We start from the raw sequence: 13,468 nt of genomic DNA, 5'->3' as shown, positions 1-13,468 counted from the left end.
CAGACAAACTCTCTTCCCTTCACACCGGGGTATCCAAACTGCAGGTTTTATAGCAGCAGCAACAGAAGGGTGAGGATTTTTCACACCATTTTTGCAGTCTGGAGCCTCAGGTCTGCGTATGTTGAGGCCATCTCATCACCAAAATGAGGCTGGGGGAAGAAAGCTGTCTGTGCTCAGCGGGTTGTTTTTAGGGAACAGGCAGAACTGGGATAAGTTGTTTCTTCAGCCAGCCGATATCTAGACTGCTGGAAGACCTGCCCCAGACTTGGGAGATCCAAACCTGGCCCCACCTCATGTTTCTCCTGTGCTGGTCTCAATGTATTCCCTGTGTCCCTACCCTGTTTGTATGAAGAAGGTTATAAACACAGAGATGCTCTCTCCATCTGAAGGACTTCCAGATCTATATTGGGTGTCAGGCTCTATTGAAGTCTTACTTGCATGAGGTGTTCCTTGTTTAGATGCATTCCACCTTGCATACAGAATATTAAGGCTTGCATTTAGGGATGTGTCTGCTGCATGCCTGGTGCTCTCATGCTCTGATGGCCACTACAGGGTTTCTGCGTGTCAGGACTCTAGCTGAAGTCAGAAGAGACATTGCAAGGACAAAGATGTGAGGTACAGATGTCTAAATGCCCCCTTTTTTCTTTGCAGCTCGACAGGACAGAGACAGCGGTGAATAACCTCAACCCAGCTTTCTCCAAGAAGTTCATAGTTGACTACCACTTTGAAGAAGTGCAGAAGCTCAAATTTGCCCTGTTTGACCAGGACAAGTCAAGCATGCAGCTGTACGAGCATGACTTCCTGGGTGAATTTTCCTGCACGCTGGGCATGGTGAGTCTCTGATGTCCTTTCCCTGCTGCTCGCTGTCCTCCAGCAAAGGGACCCCAAATCACAACAGCTGCAGGCAAGCTGGGGAGACAGAGATGCTTCTCTTCTCTACTATGAAGTTTGTTGGGTCCTTCCTGGCAAATAAAAAAATAAAAATATAAAAATTTGATTGCTTGTTGCACGTTTTAGGTCAAAGTGTTTCATTTCAGGGCCATTGGTTACTTGCTCAAGTCTCAGCTGGTCATAGTATGGGCTTCTGCTGTTGACCGCAGAGAGAAATCAGATCCCTGGGAAAGGTGTGTGAGGGTGTTTGCACCCAGTTACCTTGGTCACCTGCACTGGAAGGTGTTGGAGATAACTGTTTCTTACCAAGGGTTAATAGTAACAGCCCTGATCACCAGCTTGGATTTGAACTTGGGAAACTTCCAGATGTTTAAAGTTAGGATACGTTGCAGTCTACCTTCATATCTATTTATTTATTTATTTATTGCAAAGCTTTTGTAATAAAAATTACTGCTTTTTTCTGTTTGAGAAGAAAGCATTCAGAAAACACAACCTTGGCGTTGTGAAGGAAATCATATCTCCTCTGTAGCATGTTGGTGCAGCAATGTTGTCTTTGTGTTCTTGTGGAAGAGCTTTCAGGACACATGCTGTTTATAAGTCTTTGGAAGGTCTTTGCATTCATGAGCCCAGACTCAGAATTGCCAGCTAAATTCTCCAAACTTCTTTGTTTTCTGAGCGTGCTCTGACTCAGAGGTGAGAAATGAGGGAGATTTTTCCGTTCTTTTCTAGCCTCCAGCTGCCTGGGGCTGCTGTGGTACCTGGCATGAATGTAGGGGCTGGGAGAAGCTGCCTCTTGTATGCTCGGGGCTGGGGAAAGCAGGCACTGCAGTAGGTGCGTTGGCACGGACAGCCAGCCCGAGGTGTCCAGGAAGGCTTATGAACATGGTTGCTTTATTGCACAGACTAATCTGGCACCAGATATGCCAAAGGGAGCTGAATAACTTTGTTATTGCCAGCTAAAGAACTTGTCAGAAGATCAATGACATTTACGGTCTGAGGTTTAACGTCGGTGTTTTTGGAAGAGCTCTGTGATGACCTAATTCTGATCCTGCAGAAATTAAGAAACAGCCCGGGCTGGTGCTCAGTGATAAAGGCCAAACCATGCAGCATTCATTTTCCTGTTAGAATGCAGCCACCCCTGGTGTGGGACAGTTCAGCAGCGCTCATTGCGAGGGCCACAGTCTTGATGGATACTGCAAAAGGAGAACTCAAGGACATAAGGAAACAGAGCTGGAACCTCACCGTTACTAATCCTACCTCTGCAGAAGTCCACAGAAGGAGAGAAGCATCATCCATACGCACTGGGGAAGAGGGTGGAGGAGTCAGCCCCCTCTCTTCCTGCATGTGAGGTCTCCTAGAGGAGCCTAACTGCATCTGGTGCTTTAAAAGGTGATGAGCTCGGTGCACCCCTCCGCTGGGGCAACAAAGGCAGATCTGCATGGCCCCACTGGCAGCGTGAGGTTCTGGCTCTAGTTGCGTGCTGCCCAGCTCTCTTGAAATCATTTTGTGTCCTTTTCACCAAGAAGAGAACTCTAAACTTCTGTGACCTCACGGAAGTATTTGTGCTCTGTGGAAGAGAACTTGCCTTATGCACGTGCCCAGATTTTGATGAATTTTTGTGGCAGTTCTCATAAGTGATACATGAACTTCTTAGTGACCTGTAGTCCACAATGGGACACCAGCTTGGAACAGAGGGATCTTCTCACATTCCCATTTTCCCTGAAAGCCTCTGCCTGAAACGTTTTTGTCTTCTCCCTGTGACCAGTGCAGCATCCCTGCGTGGCAGAGCCCAGGGCAGAGGAGGGTGTGGGGAACCACAAGGGCCTGGGGAGGAGGGGGGTGGAACAGGGAGGACTTGGGCTTGTGGGCTCAGCCATGCTGCTGTGGGGTTTCTGAAGTCTGTTTTTTATCTGGTGAGATGTTTTCCTAAGCCCACCTGGTTTTGAGGCACGAGTAGCTGTTAGAAGGGAAGGAGGGCAGTCTCGGGCAGCAGTAACCTGCCTCTGATGAACTGCACAATGAGCACCTGACTTTCCAGTTTTGAGTTTGCATCAGAGCCCTGTCAGATCAGCTGGATTGTTTTACTGCAGCTAATTAGGTCTGTGGCGAGATTTAAAAGGATGTTTGGATTGCTTGGGGGCCTGTAATGACCTCTGTGGCTGAGTGAAACCTTAGGAGGGATCAAATTGCAGGCTGCTTGGTGTCCATGGTTGCTTCTTGCCAGGGTTGCAAAGAAATCTTATGCCACAGCAAGGCACAAGCATCTAGCTATGTTATACGGTGATTCGTATACATTTTTGGAGCAAAAGCACCAGGATTGATGATTCCACCATAACTTGAGGAGCTCCAGTGCTGCTAGCCATGGTGGGAAGGGGTTTTGCCTCAAAACTGCAAAAAAGGGAGGGGAAAAAAAAGCATTTCTGGAGAGCTATAGGAAGAATCCAAGTGTGACTGAGTCACCTGGATGGTGGTAGCAAGAAGCTAAGCCATTTCAGTCATTCATTTTTATTTATCTATTGCTGACTGTGGTATAGGACCAAGGTGGGGCTGCACTTTTTAAATTGTAACCCATAGATTTTGAAGGGGGCCCTGGGAGGTGTGGGAGAAGAGCATGGCTGGTTCCAGCAGGTTGCAGTTTGTTGTATGGGGGGTCTGCATCCCATGTGAAAGACTTACAGGGTCCCCAGATCTGAAGGCACCTAAAAGTCATTGAGCTGGGAAAATCACAAGGGGTTTAATTCAGCTCCCAGAAGCTTCTTACAAGGCAGAGCTGAAGGGGGAAATGCCTGGGGGGGGGGGTGGGCACCACCCCCTGTGCCTTGCTGTGCAGCCCGTAAGTTTAGGAGGATGCTCGGGGAGAGCATCTGGCTTGTATCGTGGTTTCTCCATGGAAACATGCCCTGGAAGCAAGTTGCTGGCAGGGATCATGTTAGCTGAAAAAAGATTCCGTTTGTGGCTGAAGGGAGTGTTTAATGCGGTGTTTGAAAGGTTGAGTTGTGATTGTGCTTGGGACAAATCACAGCAGCTCTGGCTTGGTGAGATCCCACTGATTCGCACCGCGCAAGCACCTGGTCTGTGGGTTAAACAGGGGGGTTGGCATTGCAGGGGCTGCTCCAGCCTCTTGTGCTGCTGCTGCTCCACACTGTTTATAAGCCACTTAATGCCCTATGGACTCGGTGGTGTTTTGGGGTTGCTGCATCCCAGGCTCTGCCATGGGGCTCTTTTGACCTGGGAAGAGCCGAGCTTCATTCAGGTGCCTCCAGTGATGGTGGCAGCATTGACAACATCATGGTCATCTCTGAACGTGACATCTTTTTTTTTATTGCTGTGAATGCTTAATGTGAATTAACCAACATGAGCAATGATCAGTTGCTTATGAGTCTGCTTTTGATCACTCGTACAATCATGACTTTGTTTTCTTTGTTTTCTCTAGATTGTCTCCAGCAAGAAAATAACAAGAACTCTCCTTCTGGGGAATGGCAAGCCAGCTGGGAAAGGGATGATAACGGTACAGTAACTCATTTACCTTACCTACAGAGTGTTTAAATACACGTTATAAACCAGGGATGATGCAAGACTCTGAGGGGCCCAGGATGCTGCAGTTTGTGTCACTAACTTTTTTTCCTTCGTCTCCCACTTTCCTGCCCACCTCTGGTCTGTTTGGAGGACAAGGTATTTGGGCCAGGGACCATCTCATCCAGTCTCTGTCTGGTGTCCAGCTCTGTGAGACTTCGATCTGTATTTTGGTCTCTGTGCACTAAAATAAAAATAAATAAATCTGGAGAAGTACAAAGTAAATAGATATTGTTTATTATCTTGTACATAATGCCTGTTCAGACCTCCCCATAGCAGATGGAGGTAAAAGGGCTGAATTCTTTGCTGACAATCAATGGTTTTGTTTGTAGGCAGATGATAGGAGTTATGCCGTTAGCAACAAGTCTCATAGCAACAGCCTCTGCTCCTGCTGCAGACCCCTTCGGGCAGTGGCATTCCCACTGCAGATCTATTTAGTGATTTATTTATTTATTTGTTTGAAGAAAAGGCTAAATTTAGGCTCATTTCCCTTATGCCACGTCTCCCATCATTTTCGTTTGCTTCTTCATCACAGTTTTTGTTAGACTTGCAGCAGAGCAGCAAAGGCGTGGAAGAAAAGGCCAGCCAAGAGTTAAAGCACAGTCAAGGTTTAAAAGCACTGAAAGGATTTAAAAGCAGTTTGAAAGACCAGGAACTGGCTGCTGCAAGGGCATCTCCACTGCTGTTTGCTCTAGAGACTGGGAAGATGCTATTAGCTTTTCTCTCTTAATTGCTGCAGTTAATCTTTAAATGCAAGAGGGAAAGCCACAGCAAAGCTCTTATGGTACCCAATGCCAGTGTGCCTTCCTCAGGAGTGGGCTCTTGCCACCCCGTGCTTGAATGGGAGAGACTGGAGCAGATGGAAAGTTCCCAATCACGTTCAAAGTTGCCCACTTTAAAGAAGGAACCTTCTGATCTGTCCATTAATGCATCATTACAATGAAGGGGTCTGAGATGTCTGCTTCGTTTTGCGCCATTGGTATAAATCTTTGATTATTTTTAATTATTTATTTATTTTTGCCTCTGCTAAAACCAGGTGATGCAAACAGGCTGTGGTGGCTGGTATGTGCTGGAAGGACCTTGTCCTCGTAGCCTGGCACCATGCTGGAGAGCTTTTTTCAAATTTCCATTTTTTTAAATGCTGTACATAAATGTCATTGAGGGGTGAATGCAACAATAGTACCTTGGCTTGATTACTGGGATTGAGTGAGGGTCCTGAGGTTTAAATAGTTGGGAAAAATCCCAAAGCATGTCACTGTGCTTATAGGAATTGTTATCAAGGTCTTTCCACCAGACAAAGTAGTGGGGATGTTGTTATTGTCCAAGGGGAGATGCCACAGCGTACCCATTTGTTCTGCACAGCCTGGCTTTTCCTTGGCCTCTGATGATCCCCAAAAAGCAGGGACTCCACACTGGGTCTGCTTTTGATGGGAGTGTCATCTGCAAAGGGCAACCTCCATCTGCTTCCCTCCAGCTCTGATCCCTTAAATATGCACACCCTCCAAGGACTGGGTGGAAGAGAAGACCGATGCTCTGGCTCTGTTAAAGTGAATGGAGAACAATCTGCCTTTCTGCAAACAATGTCCTTAAAGAAATCCAACCCAACAGTCAGCCTTCTGAATACAACGCCCTTAAGGAAATACAAACTTATTGGGTGTGTGGGAAAGAGAGCGCCTTGTGGAGCCTGCCCCGAGCTTTTTGTGCTCACAGCATCTCACAGGGCTGAGGCTGGCTGGTGTGGGAGCAGCACATCCCTGCCCTGATCCACGTGGAGTCACTTTCCCCTCCTCAGCTGGGAACTTGAGGCTGTGCCTGCAGAGCTGTGTGTCCGTGTGGGGCAGGGGGAATTCTGGTGGCGAGCAGATCCTCCAGGGACTGAGCAGAGTGGTCTCTGCTGGGCAGGCTGTGATTCCAGGGCCGTGACTGCCTCCTTGGCTCCGCACGTTCCCCACCTCCCATTAGTGTGAATAACCCTCTGATTGCTCATTCTGAAGAAAATTGTCCCCTTGATTTCACTGCGTTTTTGTAAAGGCCCAGCTGTAATTATGCTGCGTGGCCAGTGAAGGACAGCCTCCCTGAGATCCAGTGCAGGCAGTGCCCCGGGGAGGGGAAAATGTCCTCACTGTGCTCCTGGGGGGTCCCCAGCTCCTCAGGCTGGGGGTGCTGAGGGACACGGGCACAGCCATGGCTCAGGTCCATGGGGAGGAGAAGGGGGACAGGAGGCAGGAGGTGGAGAGCAGATGTTCAGTCAGGACAGAGCCTTGGGAAGAAACTGAAATGATTCAGAAAACGGCTGCTAACAGAAATGAATAAACGTGTGGGGTTTTTTGGTTTTTGTGTGTTTTTTTTTTTTTTTTTTTTTTTTGTTATAAACATTCCCTTTCTTAAAATACCAAGAGACTCATTAGACCGTGTTCCAGACAAAACCAGCCCACTGGTCTTTGGCAGTCAAAGCCATTTTGTTGAAGCATGTGTGAGATAAGTGCCTTAAGCTGAAGTAAGCCAGGCTGCGCTTGTGCCTGCTGTAGCTAGCAGGAGCCATGGTGGGGTCTCCATCCTTGGGCCATCTCTTGGTGGAGTCTTCATCTTGGGTGATGGTGCAAGGATACATGTATGGTGCCACCAGGATTACCCTGAGGGCAGAGACATGGGCACACCATGGTGTGTGTGATCTTCATTAGATCTTCAAAAGCTCAGGAATGGGTTTTGTAGGAGTTGCACAGGTATCTCCAGCATGTGTGTCCTCACGTGCTGGATTCTTCTCTGGCTTTTGGCTTGCTGTTCACTGACTTCATGCTGAAAATGAACGCAGCTTCCCTTTGTCTTTCAGATAGCTGCCCAAGAGCTCTCTGACAACAGGGTGATTACTCTGAGCATGGCTGGCAGGAAACTGGATAAAAAGGTGAGTGGTTGTGTGTCAGAGGATGCAAATGTTAAACTTCTGTCCTTCGTAGGCTGAGGGATCTGAGGAGACCTCTCGTTATGGGTATGGGGGTGTCAGAAAGTAGTCCCACAGGTGAAAGCAGGAGGCTGGGACTGGAGGTCTGGAGTCAGGTCCTGGCTGTGCCACTTGCTGCAGGGTAAGCCTGTGCCTCAGTTTCTTTGCTGCCATCATTTCACCTTCTTTGTGATGCACATTTAAATGGAAAGTTTCTGTGTGACACAGGGCCTGTGTCTTAGAGAGAGTGTTTTAAGCTGAACTTATTATTTCACTGCCTGCTCTTTGGAAATACCTCCTGACTGCTCTGACAGTTTTGATACCCATCAAATCAATAAGTGCTCCTGGCCTGTTGCCTTTAGCCCTCCTCAAAATTGAGTGAATGTTTGTTTATATATCAAACAGTAGGGCCCATCTTTTCCAAGGAAGAAGCACTGACCTCATGGAGGTAGATAACGTAGGTGTTGGCTTTGGGTATGACACACAGGAAACTGTAAGCCTTTCCGAGCAGAGCAATCTGACCTTATTTACCAGGCAACCAGAGCAATTCTTCTTAAACCAGTTCTGTTGCTAAGCAATCGATGGGACTTCTTTTTTTCCCTCTTCGTAGTGGGAAAAATGCAGAGCTTGCATTGTTGGCAGGATGGCCCTTGATTTTCAAACCACGGTAAAGCAAGCATTTAGGCAGAAGGGCATTTGCTGGGGCAGAAACTTTGGGTTGTTCAGTCCCGTTGTCCAAACCAGATGGATGCCCAGTTTATCTGAGTGTTTTTCCAAGCTGTTGGGAGTGGCTGTTTTCTCTCCTTCCTACTTACCCTATGTAGTACTCTGCAGTGCAAGGAGCCAGATGCCCCTGCTTGAGGAATCCTCAAGTAAATTCATTTCCTAAGTGGGCTGAAAAATGTCACTGAGCTGGTGGCTTCCTATGAGATTTGGCTGAGAGTCAACCCCATGCATGTCAATGAAGAAATCTGTGTTGCAACAGTTTTCTTCCTGTGAAAAAGCCTCTGTTGTCTTTCAGAGCCAGGGATGAGATTTCATGGCAGGTTTGGTGCCATTCCTTCATGCTTCAGGGTCTCTTTGTGGCCATGGCCATTACGAAGAGCAGGGCCAAGGACCTGGGTCTTCACACAGCCTCCTTGCAGCACTGAAACTTCAGGCATATGTGCACTTCTCATATTGTCAATTTAATTGGTGGCATCACTTGCTCTTTTGGCAGGGGTTGCCTTTCTAACCTGGTTTCCAACCAGGTCCCTCTCCAGCTTCTTCAGATAGGGCAATATACGTCTGCCCTTCAGACCCATGGTCAAAAGACAAAAGTTCATCATCTGCCTGCAACACTGAAGGCAGTTTGGGATGTAGATGTGTTTGCACAGGAGTAAGGACTGCTAATAATTCCTTTCTGGGTCTCGCTCCAGTTTATCAATAGACGTCAGCAAAAAGCTCCTTCCTCTGCTTCACCTCGGTGCCCACCTGACGTTACCAAGAGCTGGATGGGCTTTCTTTGCTGGTGCCTATAGCACACAGCAGCATTGCAATGCTCAAAGTCCCAGTAATGGGCAAAGGATGTTGATGCCACTTTAGAACAGAAATGAAAATGATCTCGACGTGGAAAAGGAAATTGGACAAATCTCAATTTATTTTTAAGGAAATCCTGACATTTTCCATGATGTGGAAACCCAACTTTTCAGCCAGCTCTCTCCTCAGTGGCAGCACCCAATTTCCATCAGTCTCTCAGATCGGAAGCCCAGGTCTTTATCAGCATGAGTGAAGTTTTAAAAACCCTTCCCAGGCTGCAGTGAGCTTAGCTTCCCTTTCCCATCCTGCTCCCACTGGTCTTTCCTGCCCAGCGGTGTGTGATGAGGCCATGCATGCCCTGTTGAAGTTGTACAGGAAGCAGAAAGCCCTGGAGGCAGCGCTGCCCTGCACTGTGCTGCAGGGAAAGTGGCCTGGTGACCCATGAAATAAATCTTCCAAACAGCCACTGCCTTCATGCTAACTGTACCTTATGCTGCCTGTGCAAAACCCCAGCCCTGGCTTTTCAGGCTCGTGGTCTTGCTGAGAGAGCTTGGAAGGAGGTACATTGTGTTGTGGTGCAGGGGATAAGTGTGTGAGAATGGCAGAAGCCTTCAAAATACAGTCCTGGACTGAAAGGAGCTGCTATTTGGCTGTAGAGAACTTGCTGATGTGGATGAGAACTTACTGGTTGTGGATGAAATGCCACCGTGAGAGCTGCGTTAAACAAGTATATAAGAAAGAACGGAGAAGCAGCAGCCAAGAAAAAACATGGGGATAAGGGACCAGACTGCAGCTGAGAGCATGGCACCCTGCGCGTGGCGGGGGCTGGAGGTCTCATGGGATTTCATCTTGCTGCATCTCAGCTGAACATCCCTTACCAGCAGCCATGCTGCAAACCAGACCTGTGTGCAGTGACCAACCTGGCCCCAGGACCTCTCTCAGGCCAAGGGCAAGTTCTCCCCGTCACACCCCTCCGGTTTGGCCAGGCGATGCTCCCTGCCTCGCTTTAAACAGCGAAGCTTCACGGTGGAGAAATACCAGCAGCGGAATCAGCCTGAGGCTTTTGTGCTTTGTGTGAGATTACTTCTTGGTAGAGTTTTAAGAGGAAGAAACTTGCAGAAGAGAAGGCATTTGTACCCAGGCTCAGCCCTGGTGATTCCCAGTCCTGTGGCCATTCATGACAGCACAGCTGCAGGGGCAAGCATAATTTTGCAGCATGGCTGGGGAGGGCAAGTGCTGCAAGCCAGGACTGGTGCTGGAAGCTGTGTTTTGGGGAGCTGCATCCTGAGGAACCTGCATCTCTGCCCTCCTTGGCTGCGGTAAGCGAAACCCAGTTTGGATGATGTAGGTGCTTGGACCAGCTTGCAGATCGATCTGGTCTGCTGAGCTCTTTCAGTTGCTCAGTTTCTGTCTCCTGCCAGGCTTGCGTGGGTGAGATGTTGGTGGCTTTGACATTTTAAAATAGCAGTCCACAATCTTGTGGCTTGGAGGCATCTCCCACCCCGCTTCGAAAGGAGCAAGGCTGCCTGGGCTTGCAGACTGGGTTTTGCTGCTCCTGGTGCTGTGGGTAGGACCCCAGCGGGCATCCTCCCCTGCTCCCTGCTGCCATCTGAGCTGAAGCCTCCACCACCTCCCGTGGGCTCAGTGCCAAAGAAACCGCTTTGGGCTGCAGGTTAAGCCAGCACAGGCAGGGACAGGGTCTAGGAGAACGGGTATGTATCAGTGGTTCTTTAATTCATCAGTGAAGCTTTGAAGCACCGAGTCCAGGCTCTGGCTAAGCATGCACGGAACTGCACCATAACCAATTCCTCTGCAGAAAGAATGGCTTGTTCTGCTTTCCTGCAAAAACGGTAGGAGAAAAATAGCATTGGAGCGCCTCCCTTCAAGCTTTTGCTCTTTGCTATTGACTTGCAGCAAATAATATAAAATAAAATGAAAGCAGTCATCAGAGGTGGCTGCGAGTTTTGACTACAGCACGTTACAGTTTCTCCAAGCCAAAATGCTTTGCAGTGATTTACATTTCCAGCTGGCTTTGGAAACAGGATTTGGATAGAAATGCTAACGGGTTTTCCTCTGGGGCCGTGCTTGAGCCTGCAGCCACACCAGCTGCTGCCTCCTGGGATGGGACCCCCCTGTGTCCAGGTGTACCCTCAGCCCTCTGCATCCCTGCTCCATTGCCTGGAAGCCCAAAGGGTCCCTGCCAAAACCCATAGGAAGAAGTTCCTCCAACTGTTTCAGGATTCAGGCAGCCACCTCCATCTGGGAGAAAACCCAGCTGAAACGGCTCTAGTTCTCAGTAAATAGGAAATAATTTGGAATATTTTGGGTTGGGTTCACTTTTAGCCACATCCTAGTTTTTTTTCTGAATGGGAACAAAGTTCTGCTTGCAAGCGCTGGGGCTCCTCTCATGAGTGCTGCCTGCGCCGCCCGCTTGTGCTGCTCTTGGATCTCTGCCCGCCAACAGAAGTTGCCCCCATGCAGATGCCCAGCGGGGAAGTGTGCTTGTGTTTCTCCTACACCAGCGGCCCTTTATCAGGGGAATATCTAAGGAGGTGCTGGCAGGAAAGCAAACACACGCTGGCTGAAGTCTGCGTATCTCAGAGGGTGTTGCATGATCTCTGTCAACACCCGTGCAGCTTACTCCTTAAAGATTTGCTCTGCTCATGCCTTCCTGCTGTGTGTAGGAGGGTTCTCCCTCCTACACCCCCGACACTTGTGCACTTCATAATTGCATTTTTGCTTTGAAGCTCTGGATGTTTTTCTAACCCAAACACAGCTGCCTCCCAGCTGGGGCTGTTTTCCAGGGCACTGGTGTCCAGAGAGCGTGCCAGGGATGGGCTCCCGTGAGCAAAGTCCCACGGGCACGCTCCTGGGCACGGAGCTGCCCACTGCAGGAATGCCAAGACGCTGCGTGAACGTTGACAGGATCTGCATGTCCAGAGCACAAACATTTGTGGAATTGGCATCCCCATGGACCACTCACGCTGGGGATGCAGAGGGAGGCTGGAAGGCACACCCAGCCCTCCCCTCCCTGCGATGGGACCTCTCCTGAGCACTTTGGTACTCAGTCAGCATTGTGTGTACAGCACGTACAGAAGTAACCATTGTTATTTCTTGGCTGCAAGAGTTTGTAAAGGTTTTTGCAGTGTTGCTGTGCTGGGGAAGACAGAGGTGGGTGTTTAAGGAGATTCTTCAAACTGGCCTATGCGTACGCTTTTTGACTGGTTTACAGAAAAAATGATGGGGGAGGAGTTCTCTCTTGCAAATCCCTGTGTAACCTGTCCTGTTGTTCTTCCCCAGGATCTGTTTGGAAAGTCAGACCCCTTCTTGGAGTTTTATAAACCTGGTGACGATGGGAAGTGGATGCTGGTCCACAGAACAGAGGTAAGCGCTACTCCAGCCTGAGCTACTGAAACACCACAATCCTTAAATCAGCTTCTTTTACCCTTTATGGCATTATCTCATAAATCACTGATAAAGTTGTGTGGGATCCTGGGAGTGTCCTTTAAGGGTCTTGCCAGGTTTTCTTTAAGTGATGGGGCAGGGAAGGAGATGTTGCCTGCCTTACAGGTGCTCCAGCAGCCTCCTCCTACTAGCCAAGCATAAAGCATTGCCCTCGTGCCAGACGAGCAGCTTCATGTTTTGAGACCAGGTGCAAAGAAAGGTTTCTTCTTGCAGCTTCGGGTGTATGAACGTAATCAGCTGTTAGCCTGAGGCTGCCGTTTGTCATGCCAGAAGGGAGGTGTCTGTCTGGGAAGGATTAGTGCTCTCATTACAGCCTGTTATTTAAGAGAAGGTGCGAACGCCCAGCTGGGTGCGTGCGGTGGAGGAGCAGGATCCTCCTGCACGCCCACCCTTGGGACCTGGCGGCTGGCAGCATATGGGCACCACATCCCGTGCCTGCCTCCCTGTGTGGGCTTCCTGCTCTCCCAGCCTCCTGGAGGAGGTGTTTACAAATTCTCTACTAAACTGTGCTCGCAGTGTCAGGTTTTTTCCCGGTCTGCCTGTAAAATAAAAGCCTGTTGCAAGCCCTGCGTGGTTATTTGCTATCTCTGCCCTGCAGCAGCAGGGACAGACCTGCTCCTCACCTGGTTGAGCAGAAACCTGAAGGCTTTGGAGAGAGCAGAGGGCTGCTCTCACCTGCTGGCAAAGCTTCCTGCATGTGTCTGGCATACTGGGGCTGTGTGTTTGTTCCATAACACAAACACATGCCTCAGCAAGGAGCCTGGCATCGCCTTGTCTCTGCCTGACGCATGTCCCTGCGCCTCCTCAGCTCCAGCTGCAGAGCAACAAGGTCCTGTACAGGCAGGCCCCCTGCTCCAGCTGCCCCCATGTGTGCCTTGGCACAGAGCAGGGTTGCTCTGTGGTCTTCCTTTTTTTTTTTTTTTTTTTTTTTTTTCCCCCCTTTTCCTTTGAGCCAGGCTGCCTCTGCAATACTGTACTGTGGGCACAGCCCTGCAGAGCAAGGAGATGAGGTGTTGAGTACAGCCTGTGCAAAGGCATGTCTTGGGAGAGGAAGGGGCTGGAGGGTTTTTCCATCATAGTAGT

General features: G+C 49.2%; 1 protein-coding gene across 2 annotated transcripts in view; it reads left to right on the top strand.

Moving 5' to 3' along the window:
* CPNE2 (copine 2) overlaps nucleotides 1-13,468 on the top strand; it is a 55,427-nt gene that overhangs the window by 19,472 nt on the left and 22,487 nt on the right. For both annotated transcript variants that reach the window (XM_082770018.1, XM_082770019.1), the window contains 4 exons: nucleotides 652-831; nucleotides 4,325-4,399; nucleotides 7,295-7,366; nucleotides 12,221-12,304. In XM_082770018.1, the coding sequence (XP_082626144.1) occupies nucleotides 652-831; nucleotides 4,325-4,399; nucleotides 7,295-7,366; nucleotides 12,221-12,304 (411 nt within the window). The remainder of the gene's footprint in view (nucleotides 1-651; nucleotides 832-4,324; nucleotides 4,400-7,294; nucleotides 7,367-12,220; nucleotides 12,305-13,468) is intronic.

The sequence above is a fragment of the Aythya marila genome (assembly GCF_965140915.1).
Source record: "Aythya marila genome assembly, chromosome: 12".
Taxonomy (NCBI): Eukaryota; Metazoa; Chordata; class Aves; order Anseriformes; family Anatidae; genus Aythya; species Aythya marila.
This window is presented reverse-complemented; position numbering and strand designations above follow the sequence as displayed.